The 21,740-nt window shown below is 35.9% G+C and overlaps 1 protein-coding gene across 3 annotated transcripts in view; it reads right to left on the bottom strand.

Annotated features, from left to right (window-relative positions):
- Positions 1 to 21,740, bottom strand: part of Sec23 (transport protein Sec23) — a 250,336-nt gene that overhangs the window by 33,200 nt on the left and 195,396 nt on the right. For all 3 annotated transcript variants that reach the window (XM_090376546.1, XM_090376548.1, XM_090376547.1), the window contains exons 18-19: positions 20,853 to 20,939; positions 10,758 to 10,913 (exon numbers count right to left, since the gene is read on the bottom strand). In XM_090376546.1, the coding sequence (XP_090232672.1) occupies positions 10,758 to 10,913; positions 20,853 to 20,939 (243 nt within the window). The remainder of the gene's footprint in view (positions 1 to 10,757; positions 10,914 to 20,852; positions 20,940 to 21,740) is intronic.

The raw sequence follows: 21,740 nt of genomic DNA, 5'->3' as shown, positions 1-21,740 counted from the left end.
TTGCTTCATTTCCTAGCATTGCCAGCACTTGCACTTTCTGTTGGTGCCTTCCCTTCATCATTGTAATAAGTAAACAGGAATGAAGAGAAGATTCTGAAAATTTATTTATGTTTTTATATGATTGAAGATTTCAGTGATGGGAAACTTATTTCACATTAATACCATAATGTAAAAACCCACAGAATTCCAGTTATCAGTATTATCGCAAATGTAATAGGATCGAGTTTACTACCCATTTATAGATTGCACTAACAGAAAAGCCCAATAAACTGGAAAGTGCAAATTGTTTTTATTGTTTTATGGTATTGACCTCCAGAATTGTGTTTTAGAAAAATATCACAAAAGTGCTTAAAATTGATTTTTATAACAGAACATATGATAATGATGAAAGTGTAGCACAGTTTCCATTATAAAAGTGACCTTTTAGAGATAAATAGCTTAGTTATATAGCGAAAATTTCAACTTCAGAGGTCTTGGAACGAATTACCAAAAAAAAAAAAAAAAAACCCCAATGTGTTATTGGGGGTTAAAAAAAACCCCCAATGGGTTCACATTACGATATTTCCACGATACCTCCATTTATTACTATGGGATGCAAAATACGTTTTCACAATTTTTTAAAGTTTGCATCGGTCGGCAAAAATTTGGGAGTGCCTGTACAGAATTTAACACAGGAGGATCCAAACAAACATTAAAAAAAATATGAGAAAGATTTTGTATCACAAGTACTTAATCCACGCACGCAAACGATTTTATAAAAGTAGTTACAAGAATCAAGTGGCTCCTCAGAATGAGTTTATAGCATACACTATATTTCTCCTAATATTTTATTACCATGGCCAATACCATTCTAAGCACTACATAAATGCAAATTCAAACTTGGTTACAGCAACATTGGAAATAATGACAAATTGGCTATATAATGTCACAGTTAGGTCAGTTAAGAAAAATCTTCGTATACACTGGTGTTCAAAGAAAGTGCATCACCTAGGAATTTCACATTTCTAACCCTTTTTTTGCGATGGTATGTTACATTAATGACTAGCATCACAAACAGAAATATAAACAAAAGATATTTATTAACAGTTAAGGCAAAGCTAAGTAATATTTGACAGGTGCTCTCAAAATATTCCAAAATGAGCATTTGCAACCTTTATACAACAGTTTTGGTAAAACGACATTTATGGCTAAAATATTATCAGACGCTCTCAATTTGCTTCAGTTTATCATTATAAAAGGAAAACAAAATGAAAAGTTCACCAGGTGCAAGCTAATATTTAGTTGAACCGCCCTTGGCCCTGATGACGGCAGCACACTGTCAAGGCATTGACAAAGTCAATTTCCGAATATAATCAACTGATAGTTCGTAGTTCCAAACATGAATTATGGCTTCCTGAAATTCACAACGGGGTCTTTGGTTTCTTTCTGCCAACTGCAGATTCCACACAATGCCAACAGTTCTCTATAGGATCCAGGTCATCTTGGAGGCACCAACCCAGATGTGGGAACAATATTCCATGGTAGTGTGAATTTGCAATTTGTAAAGATTGAACAGCTGTTTGGAAGAAAAATAATGCTGAGAGCAAAAGAGAAAACCAAGTTTTTTAGACGCAGAGGAAGCAATATTTGTAATGTGCTTGTTCCCAGAGAGATTAGAAGTCAGGGTAATCCCCAAAAAAGATATACTAACTTGCCTAGAAATCAGAGTGTCACCAAAGATAGGAGCAGAAGAATCCCTCTTGCGAGATAGAAAAGACAAGACTGAGTTTTAGAAGGATTGAAATCAACAAATTGTCTTTGCCCCACTGGAGAATTAACTGGAGATCGGCATTTAAGGAATTGGTAGTGGATATTTGAGAAGTTGAAGCTGATTCAGCAGGGCAAGGTTTCTCGTAATGGAAAGTGGATGCTAAGTGCTATTATTGGCAAAACTATGGATAGAATTTCCAGTAAATGGAAGAAGGTCATTAATATACAAGAGGAAAAGAGTGGAGGAAAGAACAACCTTGGGGGACACCAGCATTAGTGGAGAAGAAACAAGACAGAGAGCCATCTACTATCACCCTCAGTGAGTGATCAGAGAGAAAACTCGATAACCAATCAAAAAAAACAGTTGGCAAACCATAAGATGGAAGCTTGTTTAGAAGACCTTTATGCCAAACACGATTGAAAGCTTTTGAGGTGTCAAGAGCAACTGCTTGTGTTTCACCAAACTTTTCCATTGAATTTGTTCAAAAATGGGTAACATAAGCCAGAATATCACCAGTGGATCGACACTAACAGAATCCATACTGGCAATCGTTGATCACACGGAAGGTTTCTAGGTAGTTTAAGAGTTGGTAGTTAATTGATTTCTCCATTACTTTAGAAAGAGTAGAAGTAATTGCAATGGGACAATAATTGGATGGGATGGATTTGTCGCCCTTTATAGGAACTGGCTGGTTATGAGCAAGTTTCCAAGCAGAAGGAAAAACACCTTTGGAATAAGAAAGTGAAAAAAGGCGGAAAAAAACAGGAGTAAATTCAGGAGCACAGGTTTTGAGAACAATTGGAGAAATACAACCAGGGCCTGGAGATTTCTTAGCATCAAGATTCGTCAAAATCCTGACATTCCTTTGACGGAAGATCACAGGAGGCATTGAATGGAGCGTATTAGGAATGGTGGGAGGTGATTTACCAAGATCATTAATACATGAGTTGGAAAAAAAATGGGATGCTAGCAGGTCAGCTTTATCTTTGGCTGAAGTGACAACAGAACCATCTGGTTTTGACAGAGGTGGGAGCACAGATGGGCAAAAGTTGCAGCCAACAGCTTTGGCAAGAGACCAGAATGCTCAGCTACCATTAGGGCAAGAAGCAAGTTTTCTATTCTTAGTCTGTTCAAAATCTACTTTGGACTGATTAATAACTGCTTTACAACTGTTGCAAACTTTGGTGTAGGCAGAAAATGAACTGAAAAATTGGAAACAACCCAATTACGATATGCAACATTCTTCTCTTGAAACAGCCTTAGCACATTTATTGGAAAACCAAGGTTTAGATAAAGGATTCCATTCCTACAAGAATAATTTCACTGATATGATCTGAGCAAATGTTAATATCAGAAGTTTTTAAACAGTAATCAGACCAAGGAAAAGAAGAAAAGAAATCTCACAGGTCATTCCATTTTGCATTCTTGTAATGCCAAACAACATGAGGTTGGGAATAGCAATGAGATAAAGGCCCCATTGGAGAAGAGACAATCACCAAGTTGTGACTGAAGTTCCTAAAGGACCTCTCACTTTGACTGTGTACTTAGAAGGGTTGTTTGTGAGAAAAAGATCAAGCGTGTTGGCTGTATGGTTAGTAATGTCCAGTATTCGTGTAGGTAAACGTACAATCTGTGCAAGGTCATTAGTAATTGCAAAAGCCTCAGCATCTCTACCAGCTGTGTCATTGTGACTAGAAAATGTAAGCTAGCTGGAGTTGTGAACGTTAAAATCACCAAGGAAAATTACCTCACTGTTAGGAAAGTTGGACTGGAGAAAGTCAAAGAGCTCAAGTGATTAGTGGTGTTGGGAGAACAGTAGAGACAGCATATCAATTTGACAGAATGAGGTAGAGATTTTAAGCCAGGGATGATCTAAAAGAGGAGATTCCAAATTACCAAGTCTCTGACATGGAATATTGGAACGGACACATGCACAAGTCCCACCTTTGAAGTGAAAAGAATCATACAGTGAATAACTTGGGCAACTGAGATGCGCAGTGGTGGAATCAACCGATAACTGAGATTCGGTAAGAAAAAGTACATGTGGTGTGGCAGACTGCAAGTGGAAATGGACATCGTTGGATTAGAACTAAGACCACATATATTTGGGAAACGAACTAGGAAGTATTTGGGAGGTTTAGATCTTTATGCAGATAATCTTACTCTATTAGTTTGACAATTCATGGTGTATTCAATAGTAAGAAAAAGTGTGTGTGGGGGGGGGGGGGGAACATGCTGTATGAAGTAACAAAATTTTTGGATATGGCATACACATGGTAAGAATATACCCAGATCCTTGAGTTTGATTTCACCATTCTCTCTCTCTCTCTCTCTCTCTCTCTCTCTCTCTCTCTCTCTCTCTCTCTCTCTGGGTAACTCAGAATTTTTTTTTGCCTGGTGCAGCAAAAGCCTCAGGCATCCTTGCACCATATGGTCAATAATGATAATGATAATAACGTGGCCTCGACAATGCCCCCCACCACGCATACACACTATTCGGACTCCCTCCAGTCACTATCTGGCAGAGTAGAGGTAGCTAGATTATACACTAACTGATCCGGAAGCCTTCTAAAGAAAACCAATAGGTTCAGTCCAGTGTACTAACTAGTGGCCGGCCTGTGAACGCCGTTTTAGAGCTGTACCCTTGAAATGTAAGGAAGATTGGATCTCGCCATGATGTCCATGATAATCTCAAAAGTCATCAGTCATACTGCATGATGGAAGGGATGGGGGAGGGTTGACCGGAACTTAGCTCTGGAGACTAAACATGGATTTCACCACTTCGCGCCCCCAATAAGCAAAGTGGTGGCATTGCACCAGTTGATGAGAGTCATCTACCATCTAGTATTGCCTGATAACACAGAGCGGCGGCATTCCTCCATGTGGTGTGGGTGCCACACCTCGACCCCTGCTTACGTTGGTTCACACCTGGGTGGTCACCCACAATGTGCTTATGCATGGGGGTTATACCCAGGATTACTAGCAGTCCCACCATCGTGACAGTGCAAGCAGAGGATTTGGCTGTCACAGACCATCCGGATGCCAAAATTGGGTCCACTTGACTTGAGTGCCACTGAATATCAGTTCCATAAGCGTTTTAGTCTCCCAGGTAGCAACTACATCTTGTCTGGCATATCTGAGAGAAAGTGACAACCTCAAGGACCAATTTCTTAGCCTGTGGTTAAATATAGAATACAAAACCATTTCAACAAGAATGGTATCTTAAATGGGTCTCGAGAGTCTTGTGAGGAGGATACCTTACTTGACAAATCTGGTAAATTACATGCCAAGGTTATAAAAGCAGCTGGATTCAAGAAACATCTATGACATTATACATCTGAATTTCAGTAAAGCTTCTGGTACTGTTTCTCATGAGAAGTTATTTTATAAATTAGAGCAGGTCAGAATAACAGGAGACAGATGATGATGATCATAAATGAGTATTCTTCAAAGTGGACTGAGTAGAATTCTAAATGATATTGAGGGAATATAGGGAAGGCCATAAATGTTTACCGATAACTTAAAGGTTAGTTCTAAATGTTAACAACTGGAACCAGGCTATGCTACTTCAAAGGATTTAGACAGATTGCAAGTATGGTCTGGCAAATGACAGCTAAAGTTTAATGCTACCAAATGCAAGGTACTGTACTTCGAGAACAGAGTAATTAAAGGGGTACTTGATACATAAAGACACGCAGTTCTACGTTCAGAGAAAACAGGATTCAAGAAGAGACTCCAGGTAATTCTCCAGTAAGGAGAAGAAATTTAGTTAGCTTCAATCCTAAAATGCATTCCTGCCTTATTTTGCACAAAAAAGAATCTGCTGCTCCCATGCTCATCCTCAACAGAACTCTGATTTCCACACAAAATCACATATCTTTACTAGGAATCTCTCTCTATATATTAAAAACGTTTTCCTGCTGGTGATATTTATTCAAGCCAATGGGGGAAGAGGGCGAGGCAATTACATCACTACGAATGAAATTAATTATTGACAACTGCCTCCATAACATTCACCAACCTTGTGCACGTGCTTCCCTGTCTCACATTTGATGTTCCATTGTAACATTTTCTGTTTATTAATGAATATTTTATATTCATAGAGTAATTTAGTATTTTGTAAATATTTTAAATATTTGTACAGTTTGTAAATATTTCATTGAAATATATTAGTCCTGTTCGTTGGGATGCAACGATATTCCTCATGCATTATGAAACACGAAGGAAAAGGCCTTTTCCTAAGTGACCGATGTAAATGCAGGTAAATAATTACATAGGTCATTTTCTGATTAGATATTGATCATAGTGACAGTTTTTATTGTCTGGTGGCACCGGGGGTCTCTCCCAACTCTGTGTAGAATACAATACTCTGCATAAAGCCAGGGTATATGTTAGCTGTGTTTTGTGAAGTAGTACTAGTAGTAGTTGTGGCATGTGATGCAAGAAAGCAAGTGTATGAGCTTATGCAGCATCAGCCAAAAAAAAAAAATCACACCATTCCCTCCAAATGACTGTCCAGTTCCTCCTTAAATTTATTTAACCTATCAACTTCCACATGGAAGTTTGTTCCAACAATTAACCACACAATGGCTAAAGGCATTTTCGTAATCTGAACAAGTGGAAGGATCTCATCAGAATTCAGCGTGCTCAACCCATTCAAGGCCTTATACACCTCAATCAGATCACCACGCAGGTGGCTAGTCTCCAGCTACTGCAATTTGCAGAACTTAAGCCTCTCTTGGTAAGAGGATCCCTTCATTCCCCTCACCAATCTTGTTGCCCTTCTCTGTACACGCTCAAGCAAATCTACACCCTTCCTAAAATGAGGCCTCCAGACCTGTACGCAGTACTCAAGGCGTGGTCTGACCATTGCCTTATACAGAAAGACAACCACCTCCTTTTCCCTGCTAGCAAAATTCCTATATATCATTGACAAAACACCATGACCTGTCCTGGTAGCCTGTCTGCATTGCTCAGAAAACTTCACATCTGACTGCACAATTACTCCCAGGTCTTTTTCATTTTCTACCACCTTAAGTGTAGTATCACACAGTTGGTACGCTTCTGTGGGGTTACTTCTACCCATATGTAGTACTTCGCATTTGTCAATGTTAAACTGCTCAAATTTTCTAGATCCTGCTGCAGTAGCACACTGCCATTACTGTCATTAACAACCCTGCTAACCTTTGTATCATCTGCAAACTTCGACACTAAGCCTGATATACCTTCATTAACATCATTGATAAATATACAAAACAACAGTGGACCCAACACCAAACCCTGTGGGACTCCACTAATAACATTAGTCCACAAAGAGCAGCAAACATTGATTACCACCCTCTGTCTTCTCCCACTCAGCCATCCTTTTATCCATTGTAGCAACTTACCCTTAATACCATTCTGCTCCAATTTGTACAATAGTCTTCCATGCGCAACAGTGTCAAAAGCTTTCCTGAAATCCAAATTATTTTTTGCATCCAGTTCCTTTGTAACCACATCATAATATCCTATCAAATTTGTCAGACAAGACTTTCCCTTAACAAATCCATGCTGTGTCTGAATTACTGCTGTAGTCTTGTCTAGATGATCCTGCAATGCATCTTTAACCAGTGACTCCATTATTTTACCAGGAACAGAAGTTAAACTAACTGGGCTGTAATTACTCGTGTCACCCTTCGATCCCCCTTTGTGAATTGGTGATACATTTGCACATCTCCAGTCCGTGGGGACCTCCCCTGAGTCCAAGGATGCTCTCATAATTATGGCTAAGGGTTTGCTTAGTTGCTTTACCACCTCCTTTAATATAACTGGATAGATCCCATTCACCACAGGTGCCTTTCTTATGTTTAACTTCAACAATTTCTCCTCCACTTTGCTCTCAGTTATTACAAAATCATTAAGCACCCTGCTACAATTTGATAACCTTCTGCCATTTTCAAACCTTAACTCCTCATGTGTGAATGTAGATGCAAAATATTCATTCAGTTTGTTTGCTATCTGAGCAGGATCATCAACAGTTGAACCATCAACTAACCTCCTTTGTGACCTGATTACAGACTAGCTTATATCTGCCATAGGCTTCTGAGTCGCTTGATAATTTATATGCATCCCATGCATTTTTCTTCTCTGTCACGAGTCTCATTAGTTCATTTGGTAACCATTTAGGATGTTAGTGGCTCTCCATTTAACCATGGAGAGCCACTAACATCCCCAGTTTCCATCACTGCCCTGCGGAGGTGGGCCAGGACACATTAGGAGCGAAAAAAGATCTGGCGGGGTGAACCTTGGTGTAGCCTAGGCACCCAAGGAGAACCCAAAGAAAAAAAAAAAAATAAATAGGAAAGGAGACAGGAAAGGGTGGGATAAAAAGAGTAGAGAACAGAGGGGACAATAGTTGAGGCACTTGCCTGATTTGAAAGGGTAGACAGTAAGGGAACTCCTGGTACAGACACCCATTCTGGCCCAGAGGGTGGGAGTTGAAAGTGGGTAGTGGGGTAGGGAAACCTACCCCACTACCCACTTTCAAAAGGCAAAAGGCACATGCAAAAGGGGGTAGGGACCCACCCAGGGTGGGGGAAGGAGACAACCACCCCAGGTGGTAGGAATAAGAGAACATAAGGAAGGAGATTCCTATGGTGGAGCATGCTTTTTGAAGCTCTGTCCCACACTGGCCTGGGGGTTACCCTAATGGACAGTGTCAGCATCCCACACCATGCCAGCTAGGAAAAGCTATATCATGGTGTGAGCTTGGATAACCATGAGGCCCCTGAGGGCCTGCATGGCCATCAGTCTGTCCAGCGAAGAGACTAAGACAGAACATGCAATTAATAATAACTTTCATTCACTCAACATTCACACAATTTTTCTTTTTATAGTTTTTTCTTACACTTTCTATTTCCTTATATATATTAGATTAGATATCGATTAGTGCATTTCGATAGGTGTCTTTTACATAGAAAAGATTTAACTTACTCCACCATACCTCTATATATTATGTAGAAAAGTGTGCACGGGGATTGGAGAGCAAAGTGAGCAGGGGACAAAGCCCACTCACTAGTCTACATTAAAAAAAGTTTTTTCACTTTTACTTTCTGCAATACTTTTCTTGCTAACAGTTATTGACTCAGCCAAATACCAAAACTACCCTGCAGTGTATCAGAAATACACCTGCTTCTTAGTCATTACACTAATGTCATATACCTCTACATTAAACTGCAGGTCACATATATTTTTAAATTAAAAAAAAAAGTGGAGTTTCTACTTTGACTATGTTTTGACAGTCATTTCACTGAACAGTGCATCCACATGCATCAGTGCACATGAACTGCAATGGGGTTTTCAGGTAAGAATGAGGTTTGCCAGTTCACTTCCACTAGTACTCACCACTATGTAAGAAGTAGAATTGTCACAGTTAGCTTTCTTACCTTACTTTTAGGATAATCTTCATAAGTAATACTATACTTACTCCCATCTCCAGTCTTTTCTTACACTTTCTCTTTAGCAGTTGGAGACCGTGGGCCCTAATCGATTCTGCACATGGCAATCCAGTGAAGATTTAATGCACAAGGTAAATGATCTCATATGTTGTATAAACATCTAAGTTAATAAGTGATTAGAAAAGCTCTATACTTTTTTATTTTAATAATTTACATGTTCCCCTTTTGTGATGTTTAATGTTACTAGTTTAATCATCACTAGATTGTCAGGTGTCATTCTTTTCTTCCACCTTCTACTGATGTGATGGCCAACTGGGAAGGGAGTGACAGTGGACTGGCCCTGCATTTCAGATAAGTAGCCTTACACATCCTTTAGGAGTAGTGCTGCTTATTTACAGCAGTGGAGTTATTTATAAAGATAGTGCCATAACAAGAGCAATGTCATTATGGAAAGACTTCGGTTGTTCCTCAATTTGCGAAATATTATTCTAACAGCAATGGATGCAAGTTCATGAACTTGATTTCACAAATGACAGGCCGAGTTTTTCCAACCTTATTTTATTAGCAGACATTGTGCCAGCCCTACAATTTATGTACAATGGCACTGAGGATCTTTATGAAACTCATACTTACCAGACTTTAAACCAAATTATGATCACCTGCTTTGGGAGTGGAACTCGTTCTCACACTAACCACAAGGGACAATGTGCAGTGCAAAAATGGTTCGGAAACCAATAAAAAAAATTATTTCTTCATCATCCACCAGTGCCATGCAAATTGCATCACAGTATTGGTGAATCAGTGGAAGATGTACATTGAGAAGGGGTAATTGCAAAGAAATAGCATGGGTGTTACTTCTAATGTAAAGCAAAAGGTATGTTATGAACAAATGCTTGTTTTTGTTTTATATTCACCCTAAAAATTAACATCACAGAATAGATTAGAGCAGTGGTTTTCAACCTTTTTTTAATAACAGCATCCTTATTTAATTTATTTTATTTTGCGGCACCCCTACTCAATTTTCTGCTCGTTAGATCCGATTCTCTCTCTCTCTCTCTCTGTGTGTGTGTGTGTGTGTGTAAAATATTAAAAAATATATATGTTATATGAGTTATTACAATAATATAATTATAAAAATTACATTTCATAATACAAATTATATATATACAGTATATAATAATTTTATTCTTTATATAGAGGTACTAAGTAAACATAAATTATAGATCACCACAAAATTAAAAAGATACTGTACACCTTTAAAACAAATTTTAAAAAATAATGAGTTTAAGTAACTTAAACCCAAATTACGTGGCACCCCTGGAATGTGTTGTTGCAGCACCCTAAGGTGCCATGGCACCCCGGTTGAAAACCACTGGATTAGAGAGTGTCAAAATCTTTAATTAAACAATGGGACAATATGTAGAAACCCAAGGCTTAAACTTATATAGGATTTACATTTCTAAACAATTTATAAAATGAATCCAATGAAAAAATAGTTCAAACTACAAGTGGAATAACTATATATCTGTTCCAACATCACACACTCTCTCCCTCTCTCTCTCTATACATACTTGAGATCCACCTTGATCACAATCAATATAACGTGGCATGGGAAAACGGGCTTGAAGTATCTCCTGAGCATCATCTATTGGTGCTTGTAGAAGCTGTCGGAAATTCTCATGTTCAGGAGAATTCTGATAACCTGATTTTCTCCACTGGGCAATAGTCTTAAGAATAAACAAATAGCAGAATAAAGTAACCTTTCAACTTTTAAAGAAAAAGGAATTTTGATACACTTTAGTGGTTTTTTTTTTTAATAAGTAAAATGAAATTTTTATAATAGCAACGGAACAAAAAACTTGAGTAAATAAAGTTCAATTTATGATAAAATGCAATGTTCATTTGCTAATAAGTATCAGAACACATTTGCCCAACTTTTGATTTTCAAAAAGCTGGAAATTTCTGTAAAGTCCATATTGCACTAGAAATTAAATTTCACTGACAAAACACTAAATTTTTCTATCTGTAGATTTCTGTGTGGATTTTTTATTAAACATCAACTCATTGACTGCTTCAAGATACTACTGCATTTAGATACAAGTCAGTGTCAACCCTAGAAATGCTGAATCAGTTTTGTTTATAACAATGGCACTGTTATTCAGACTGGCTGTTAAGAGCATTTCCAAACCTTCATTAGAAGGAGATCAGAACTCTTTATTTTCACATAGTTGAGTATTCTTTCCCACTCAAGCACTACAATGAGGGATTATTAAAATGCTGAGAATGACTTGGGATAATTTTTTTATATTTAACGCTTTCTTGTACACCTATCAGTTTCCTGGCGAAGGACAGAAGGACAAATTTACATTAATTCGTACTTACTTCATGATAGCTACTGCCCCATCTGTTTCTTTACCTTTAACAACCTAGAAGTACTGGAAACATGTTCACAAAAAATTTCAATGAAAATGATGTACTGTCAATCACTGAAATTTGTATTACCTTGTCATTTATAAGAACATAATTTTTCAATGGGAACTTGTGTACCATGTGTTCACATGCAGCAATAAAGTACTTCTCAGTGAGCAAAAGAACAGAACCGTCTCCTCTTGTTTAACATTCTTCAGTACAACAACTAAGTCAAAATCATTTTTCTGGTTCAGTCTGCTAGGATAATCAATTTCCAAAATGAAAAATTTGAAAACTGTTATTAAAAAAATTTATGCATCACATTCTTCAACATATCTAGGAGTAATGACCCAAGTTGCAGTCAATTGAACAGCTATGTTCAGATTTTAAAATGTTGACATAACATTTAAAAGAAACAAGCAAATTGCTTTATTGAAGCCAGAAGAGAGGAATATGAACACTTTTTGTATAGTGAGGATAATGTGCTCAGAATTACCAGCACACTTGGCTTGAGGGATTGCTTTCACCAGAAGTTTGCAATTCAGAAGTTCTTTTTCTTAGGGAGGTCACTAATTTGTGTTCTTTCAAAACTGGTTTCAGACCACAAACCAGATATGGATGCGAGTCAGTGTCATCCACAGCCAAATCAAATCCAGTGATTGTTAGGGTTTGTTTGTACCTTGGCGCCTCCGTAGCCAGGTGGGCAGGAGCAGCAGTGCGTAGCACACGCTTCTTGATTAGACCAGGGTTCGAGCCTGTGCCCACCAAATACGGAGGATGCGGAAAGGTCAGGAAATAACCACTGCATATCCCCGGAGCAATATGACCTTAGTTGCTAATGCTCCTAAAAACCAAATAATAATTGTTGTACCTTTCAATTTGGTAACTCTGAAAAGATCCTCAGATAACTTTTCTTACTACTTCTAGCCTCTTCTTTAAATAGCATTTTAAAGGCAGTCACTGTTCCATCAGCCTAGCCAATGACAGTCACCCTACTCACTTAAAAATCTTTTTTACTTCAGTGGAACTGATTAAATTTATCTTTCCATTTAACACTTCTTTCTAGACAATAGTAAATGTCTACGCTACCAAATATTCACTCACTTTTATAGGAAGACATGCAGTTTCCTTTTCATCATAAATTAATAAGATGACAAAGATAGGCTATTATTACTAAGTGCTCAATCTTCTTTTTTAATACACATGCTACTCCAGTTTTCAGGCCTATCATGATAGATGCATCGTGACTACAAAGTGTCAGAAGTTTGAAAGATCCCAAATGCATTTATGTTGTTCAAAGTTGTACCCTATATAATTGGCTTCCAACACTGGCATTGTAAGTAAGCTGTTTTTGATTTTATGTTTTTATTATAAAACATCACCATAGTGGAATATAGCTTGGAATAAACCAGAGGCATTACCACCTTTTCTTTCCCTATCTCCATATTTTCACCAAAAAAAAAAAATTTTTTTTTTGTTATTCCATAATAATTTTTTTGCTATTTCATTATTAGGAAACATTTCTGAACAACATGCCTGCACAATCAGCACAACTCTGAAGACAATTACGACCTATGACAAAAGTTGCATTCAGCTCCCTATGACTTCATTACCACCATGAAATACTACCTCTATTTCTGCATTTCTTTTTATGCACTGCATGCTATCTTATACTTATTTGTTTGCACTTGTCTGATTACACTACATTTACCAACACCTAAAATTCAACAACTGCATTTACAAATAGTACACAAGACAAATATGTTACCTTTTACAGATTTGCATTACATGAAAAATCCTGAATACAGAATCATTTCCGATTAACACAATTCCGATTTTTGAATTAGCATGGTTTATAAATTGCTACAAAAATTTATTTAACACAATTGTTTTCCAGATAGCTGCACAATAATTGCTAGAAAATTATTCAAATGACACACACAAACTTCATATGCCACCTCTGCGCAGGTTTCCATGGAGACAGAATGAGCGAATGCATTTGCCTTCTGTACGTGTCGATCTGCCAAGTGAGCTGTCAGTGAGCTGTTTGCCCACTGTTGTTGTTGTTGTTTAGTTTTTAGGAGCATTAGCAACTAAGGCCATATTGCTCCGGGGATATGCGGTGGTCATTCCTTGACCTTTCCGCATCCTCCGTATTTGGTGTTCACGGGCTCGAACCCCGGTCTAATCAAGAAGTGTGTGTGCTACGCACTGCTGCTCCTGCCCACTGTTGTATACCACATGTTAATTCTCTGCTCTGTTATTATCACAAGCATTTTTATATTAAAAATTAATTTATTTTTAACCCTTAACTATGGATAAAAGGAAAAATGAAATAGAGTGCCTGTACTAAAAAGAAACGAAAGGTTATAACTTTAGAACAAAAACTTGAAATAATTAAACGGTGATAAGAAGACCGAAATCGGCTGTGCTTTTGGAATGAATGATGCAAATAATTTTGAAACAAGCTAATGAATATAAGAACAAAGGTCAAGTGGTGTCAACTTCAATGGCTGTGCAGTCCACTAGAAATCAAAGTGATAAAATTATTGAAATGGAGTGACTCTTGTCAATTTGGATATAAGACTGCAATAAAAAACGAATCCTGCTTAGCACTTGTGGCAATAAAATGAAAGCTTTAAGCCTTTTCTCCACGTTGAAAGAAGACAACGAATCAGAAGGTGAAGGTTTTGTTGGTAGTTCAGGCTGGGTTGATCATTAAAAAAAAAAAAAAAAAAAAGGAACTGGATTACACAATGTTAGAATTCAAGGTGAATCTGTAAGTGCAGATCATGAAGAAGTTTTTCAAAAAATTTATAGGCAGCAGCTATGACAACAAGAAAATTTTCAATGTGCACGAAACAGCATTATTTTAGAAATGAAAACAGCATTATTTTAGAAATGAATGCCTTCCAAAACTTTTCTTGCCAAAGAAGAAAAATCTGTACCTGGTTATAAATTGTCAAGAGATCGAATAACAATTTTAATGGGTGGTAATGCTGAAGGAGATTTCAAATAGGATTGAAATAGGATTTTGAGCGTGGTAAACCATGCTCAAAATCCTATAGCACTCAGAGGGTACAGCCAGCAAGCACTGCCAGTCATTTGGATTGCCAATAAGAAAGTATAGGTGACTAAGCCTGTCTCTGAAGACTGGTCAACACTTATTTCTGTCCATCAGTCAAGAAGTATTTTGAAGAAAATTATCTTAGTTTTAAGGCTTTGTTGCTTTTGGATAATGCCCCTGGCCATCTCCCTGCAGTAGGTGACTTATGTGAAAATGTGAAGGTAATATTTTTACCACAGAATAGACATCAATTTTACAGCTTATGGATCAAGGGATCGTTGCAACTTTTAAAGTCTATTATCTGAAAAGATACTTTTGAACAGGCAATTCAAGCCACCAAGGGTAACAAGCTGATTATACTTGTGGAGTTCTGGAAAAATTATAGCTTTAAAAATGTGATTGAAAATATTCATGAGTCATGGCATCAAGTGACTGAGCAACATGAGAGCTGTGTGGAAAAATCTTCTGCCTTATTGTGCAAATGATTTCGTAGGCTTTAGTCAGCAAGTAACTTGTTGTTGAAGAAATAGCAAACATCGGACAAGAACTAGGCTTTAATGAAGTAGATACCACAAATGTTCTGGAGTTATTAGACTCACATTCCGAAGAACTGAGCGACAATGACCTCTTTAATATTGATTAGCAACGTGCACACGGAGATAATGACTGCAACAAGGATGAAAATGCAGCAATGAAGGTTTTTTTTTTTTTTTTGATTTGGTAGTTTGTTGGCGCATCGGCTTCTGTGGCCATATTGCACCTCCCAAGGTTTTTGCAGTACTTTGATCCAAGCCCGAGGCGGGAATCGAACCCGCGACCTTTGGGTTGCCGGGCAGGTACTTTACCCACTCGGCTAGCCCGGTCGGCCAGCAATGAAGGAGATCACTTTAAAGTAATTCCAAGAATTGTTTTGTACTGCTGAAATTTTAAAACACCAACTTATGAATTTTGACCCTAACCTCAATCGCAGCATACAAATCTGCCAAAACATAGACAATGATTTGAGCTGCTATAGTGAGACATATGCAGAGAAAAGGAAACAAAAGAGCATGCAAACTACTTTGGACAAATATTTATTACAGAAGTAAATTATGTATATGAACTACATAATACACAGAATTGTTTCAAATCTTTGTTCTCTTTTATAGTTATACTGGCTGTAAAAACAGTTATTTAAAAAAAAATTTAGTAAGGATTTTGAAAGCCCGTTGGAAGAATTACAGTAGTTTACATTGGTTATTATATTCAATTAACATATTTTTCACTTAACACGGCATCTTCACAGGATATGTTAACCATGTAAAGCGAGGATTCCTTGTATAAGTCTTCTGAATTTTAACTTCATATTTCTTTGACATCTTACCGAAAGACATTGTTAATTATCTTTGCACAACACAAGTAGAATGCTATTATTCTGCAGGAAAATATGCAAAAATTCACAATTTTTTTTAAAAAATTACAATTTTAATGTAGTTTTACTTTTTTTGCAAAAAAGAAAAGACAGAGAATCTCTTTTAAATGGTGAAGGGTCAAATCAAGAGTAAAAAGGCAGATTCTCCATTTTAAATCCAGAGAACTGGCAGCCACATTAGAATAATTATTTTTATTTTACTGTATTAATAATAATTCAGTACTCTGAGATATATATATATATATATATATATATATATATATATATATATATATATCAAATTATTATTAATACAGTAAAATAAAGAAAGCAAATTCAAAAATAAATAAACTATCCATAGGTAGACTATTCAATACAGAAAAAAAAGGGGGGGGGGAATAAAATAAAATAACTGTTCAATATAACAAAAGCATTTGCCTAACCTATAATAAAGACTTCACTTTTCATTTAATTAAACCAGGTTTCCCTGCTTAGTACTCTTAACTGGTGTTATGAAAACAGAGCATTAAGGGTGGGGATTTATTCTAAAACAATGTAAATAATTTTAACCAGTTGGTGCAACTAGAGTTTCTGGCTGATTTTAAAGTGCCATTTCTCTATATTAATAACAATATTAAATATAGGCAGAAACATTTAGTACTTTAAATATAAACTTTCACATAAATTATGTGATAAAAAATAAATACAGTATATGTTCAATATAATGCAAGAAAGCTTACCTTAAAATGATGTAATTTAGGTATATAAATAAATTTATTTCATTTTCAAATTGCTCAAAACCATTAAATAATAAGAGTAAATCTACTGCCCACCTGAACCCAGTCTTTTTACAATATCCAATTTAGTTTCTAACAAAATTTTTTTTTTCAATAGCTGCTTTTCCTTCTTCATGTTATTTGAGGCCATTTTAAAAAGCAGAAGCTATTTTCAGTTTAGTTTTGGTACATATTTTTTATGTGCATAAATGCATATAAAAAATACATACCAAAACTAAACTGAAAACAAGACTGCTGAAAGGTGCTACCAAGCAGAGTGTAATAACAAGATTATAAACAACACTTCAATAAACTTCAGCTAATTAGAAATAATATTGTTTCAAAGTTGATAAATCAAAGAATTTCTTTAAAGGCAGTACTGTGATTTGCAGTTGAAAAATCGAATTGAAAGGCATTAATTTTTTTTTCAATGGGCTTTTTAGGCACCCAAACACCATCTAATGGTATAACTGTGCTCAATGCATTTGGAATGAACAGCACTATTCCAGTGAAACAGAGTGGAACTCTAAGAAAGGGTATCAAAAAATACAGAGCATTATAGTGGGGGACAACTGTAATAAGTAACTAAGCCTTCTTTAAAAGACAAGAAAATGGCTAACCCTTATGCCACTAAATAATGCATCAACCAACAGAAAGCAGCATGCGAGTGTGAATTTAAAGAATTCATTAAAGTATAATTATTCAACTTTTAACATTGATCATATAACCCCATATGAAAAGACTGACAAGCAGCAAACTAATTATAACAGTAAATTTTATAACCTCCCATAATTAGAGGATTTTTTTTTTTTTTTTTATCAGGAAGATATTGCAAGTTCAATAGCCTACATATAAACGGTACTTAACAGCAGAGCACAAAACATTCAGCAGAGGCTATTCAAAAGAGCATCTTTAAAATATTTCTAATTTACTGGTATATACAACTATCCTTTAGTTAAGTACATCCAAATGAATATAAGAAGCTGAAAGATACTTGAAGAAATTTTTGTCTAGACCATAATAATCTTAAATTTTGATATTACAAAGCTTTGTACAAGCTACAGCGAATCTAAACTATACAGCACAGCTAGAAGGTTTAAACCAGTTGTTTTCCAAAGTGGGTAATACCATCCCTCCAAGAGCAGAGGGATTAGTTAAAGGGGACAACAGGGATGTGCTGCAGGAGATGGGGCTCCCCTCCAAGTGTGTTGATTGCTTATTTATGATTGACCAGGCTAGAGCCTGGGGCAAAACATCTTATTCACATCATATTTAAAGTTTTACTTCTCTTATGCTTTAAAAGCTATTTCCTTTGGTCACTTTGTTTACATTTACAATTTGGAATTGCCAAAAGAAGCTAATTACTGGTAATAGCTATTGATTTTCTTATAAATTAGTTAATGTGATGTGTGGTACATGAAGGTTTGTGCATGTTTGGTAAGTAGTTATATATAAATATTTTATGCTAGTTTTATTATGGTCATCCAACTTCTTGTCAAGCAAATAAATTTACTCTATATTATTAAACAAGGTGATTTAAGACTCCTGTTAAGTGATTTTAAACCAGACAGTGGGAAACTGGCATAGCCTATCCATTGCATTAAGAATTTATTGAACAGTGATAGTTATTAAATGTGGTATCTAAGACTCTTGCTAAATGACTATCAGACTTTGAAAAGCTAGAATCACTGGATCAAGTTCATCAATTTTGTTGAATTAACTAAACTAAAAAGTTTTAATTGGATTTTGAATAAATTATGCAATTAACTGTTAATATTTTTAATTTTATTGTGTTATTATCATCTTCCTTAGTGGATCATGCAAACTGCTAGTCTGAATAATGCTTTTTGTAGGGTAAGGGAGGAGGCACTAGGCTTGAATTTATGGAACCAAGGGGGTGGTGGTGGCCAAAATAAAGTTTGGCTTAAAAATTTAAATATGGATATAAGTCAATAACAAAGACCAGTTGCCTGGATATTCAAGAAATTGTAGTAAATGATAACATCAACGTCATGCTATAGTAGAAAGATCAGGGTAAGGAATCTTGCTGATACCCTAAGTATATTTTTGGATGGCATTCATACCAAAGTACATGACCATTATATATGAATTGTCTGTGTTGAGTACCAAGATTGCCAAAGCTAGAACAAAAACATGCAATTGTTGAGGTTTGCTTGAAGATGAAGAAAATGATTCTTGAATTTGTATTACTTCTTAGCAAAGATTATAACAGCAAATGAAACTTGAGCAAATGAAACATCACTATAATTCAGAGAGCAAACAGCCAAACTCTAATGCCAAAATAAAAAAAAAAAGGTAGCATGCTATCCTCATAAAGTAATGGTTATAACTTTTCTTTGAATTATTAGAATTACTGATGTATGTACCAGCACTTTGTGCCACCTAATACAACAGTACTGGCCAATACTACATTTCTGTTTAGCAGGCTGAGTAAACATAACCACCAGAAACTCCCTTATTTCTAAATTGGTGATTATGTGCATCATAACAACACATATCCTTGTATGGTATCACCATTCATGGAGTTCTTGGCTTCCAGAAATGTCAAATGTCTACCAATCCTTTGTAGCATTCATATTTGGCAATCTGTGGCAATTCCAAAACTTTCCAATGCAGTTAGGGATGGAAAATAGAATTTATTATACAAGAAGAAGTAGCCCAAGTTGAAGTAGATCATTATGCTGGTATAATGAGGCATTTAGTGCAAAATATCAGGAAGAAAAAAAATAATAATAATAAATAAAAAAATATTTCAGGAAGTAAGAAATGGTCACATCTTCTTTGCCCCCCAACTCCCCAATCCAGATTTGTTTGCCAATCTTCCAGAAGAGCATTTCAAAACTCATATAAGATATATTTTGGGATGGAGTCATGAGTCAAAAGTGCATCCATACATACTTAGTGAGATCCAGGTCAGGCCTGGAGTTTCAGCAATCAATCCATTTGGGAAATAAATTCAGTATCACCAAGTACTGGCACAGGAAATCAACTGCCAGAAAAAATTTTCTATTGAATGCTTCTGTGAAATATATGAATCTTTACACACACACACACACACACACACACACACACACACACACACACACACACACACACACACACACACACACAGTGATGAAAAGTTTCAGGACTGTGCCCCCCCCCAATAAAATTTAAATTTATTACCTTCAACTCCTGACTGAACATGTAATTTCACCAACATGTTGATGCATCCATGGGGCACCCCTCATTTGGAACTTCCTTTAATTCCAATATCACACTTTATAAGTGGTTTTCCTTTTCAATTTGAGGTACATAAGTCATTCTGCACATCTGAGGATTATAGTGCAGAAGCAATTGAATCCTGTACTTTGCAGAGTGCTGAATGTGATAGCATCCAGAACGTTCATTAAAATTATCATTTGGCCTACATGCCATAGAATATGTTAACTCTTCAGCAATGTAATGAAATGTCATTCACTTGTTACCATTAAAGGCATTACGGGGGGGGGGGAGAGAGAGAGAGAAAGATTCTTCAGTGTGGGAAGACAATGGATAACTTGAATGTGCAGAAGTTCAGCCATCTTTAAACCAAGAAAACTGCTCAAATGTTTTTGAGTGGTCATGGATTGCTTCCCCAAGTGAAGTTTTACCATTTCATATCGATTTTTGTGTACATTTTGTGAATATTTTGCTTCTCAACAGGATGCAACTTGTAAAGTTATATTAAAAAAACTGCAGTCTCCCAGCAGATAGATGATATTTGAAAGGTTTTGAATTGTGTATTTCATTTTCTATAATAAATTCAGTCCAAGAACTTTCTGATCACACCTCATATGCATTATCAGTTTTTGAAAATAATTTTAAACTTTGAAAAACTGAAAGGTTACTTACTTTTATATAATCAACAGTTTATGTATGCAACAACAGAAGCTATAATGAATACAGAATGACTAAAAATAAAACTAGATTAAGATATGATATCTTACATTGTATGTTAGAATTATTATAAAGTACTCCTCACCTCTCCATGGAAAATAACAATGTGAAAAAACGTGTCCATAAGCAAGATACGATCTGGTTGAATGCTACTTGTGTCTAATAAGACAGGCTAGATTAAAAATAATAACAATAATTCATATAAATAATACATAAGCATATGAGGGGAAATTGATTAAATTTATAGTCTACATGTGAAATGGTGATCTATTATACAGTCATTATAATTAAATAATTTTATTAATACATCATACATATCTGTTGTACCCAACAGATGCACAAGGTACATTTTGTGAATAATTCAAATACAAAATATATGTATTTTATTGTCTAGGTCATTGGGGTCCAACCATTTCCTCGTACAGGGACCATATTCAAAGTTAGATTTGTTTCACGCGCCGAACTGAGTGATTTGAGAAAAATAGTGTGTTACATTTTCCATATCTTGTTACATGTAAAAGGAGGTTCTATTTTCATGTTACTGTTTTTTATATTCAGGCTATATACAAAAACGCAAATTCCGAACACTTTTATGTGGAACAAATTTATGTTCATGCCAGCGATTTATTTTTTTGACTTTATTATAAAATTATAAAAATATGACTTACTTTTGTTTTTTAAAATATACAGTAGAACTTCGATTGTCCGTCAGGGTACAGCACCGAATAGATGGATAACAAAATATCTATTTATACATTAAAAAAGTTTTCCTCCTAGTGATATTCAAGCCAATGGGAGAAGAGAGTGAGGTAATTATGTCACTACAAATGCAATTAATTATTGACAACTGTCTCCATAACATTCACCAACCTCGTGCACGTGATTCTCTATCCATTTGATCTTCCATTGTAACGTTTTTTGTATATGAATGAATATTGTATACTGTATTTGTATATACTGTGGTTTCGTATTT

The sequence above is a fragment of the Mastigoproctus giganteus genome, chromosome 6 (assembly GCF_048544385.1).
Source record: "Mastigoproctus giganteus isolate SK-2022 chromosome 6, ASM4854438v1, whole genome shotgun sequence".
NCBI lineage: Eukaryota > Metazoa > Arthropoda > Arachnida > Uropygi > Thelyphonidae > Mastigoproctus > Mastigoproctus giganteus.
The sequence above is the reverse complement of the archived record's forward strand: the minus strand, read 5'-3'. Positions and strand labels throughout refer to the sequence as shown.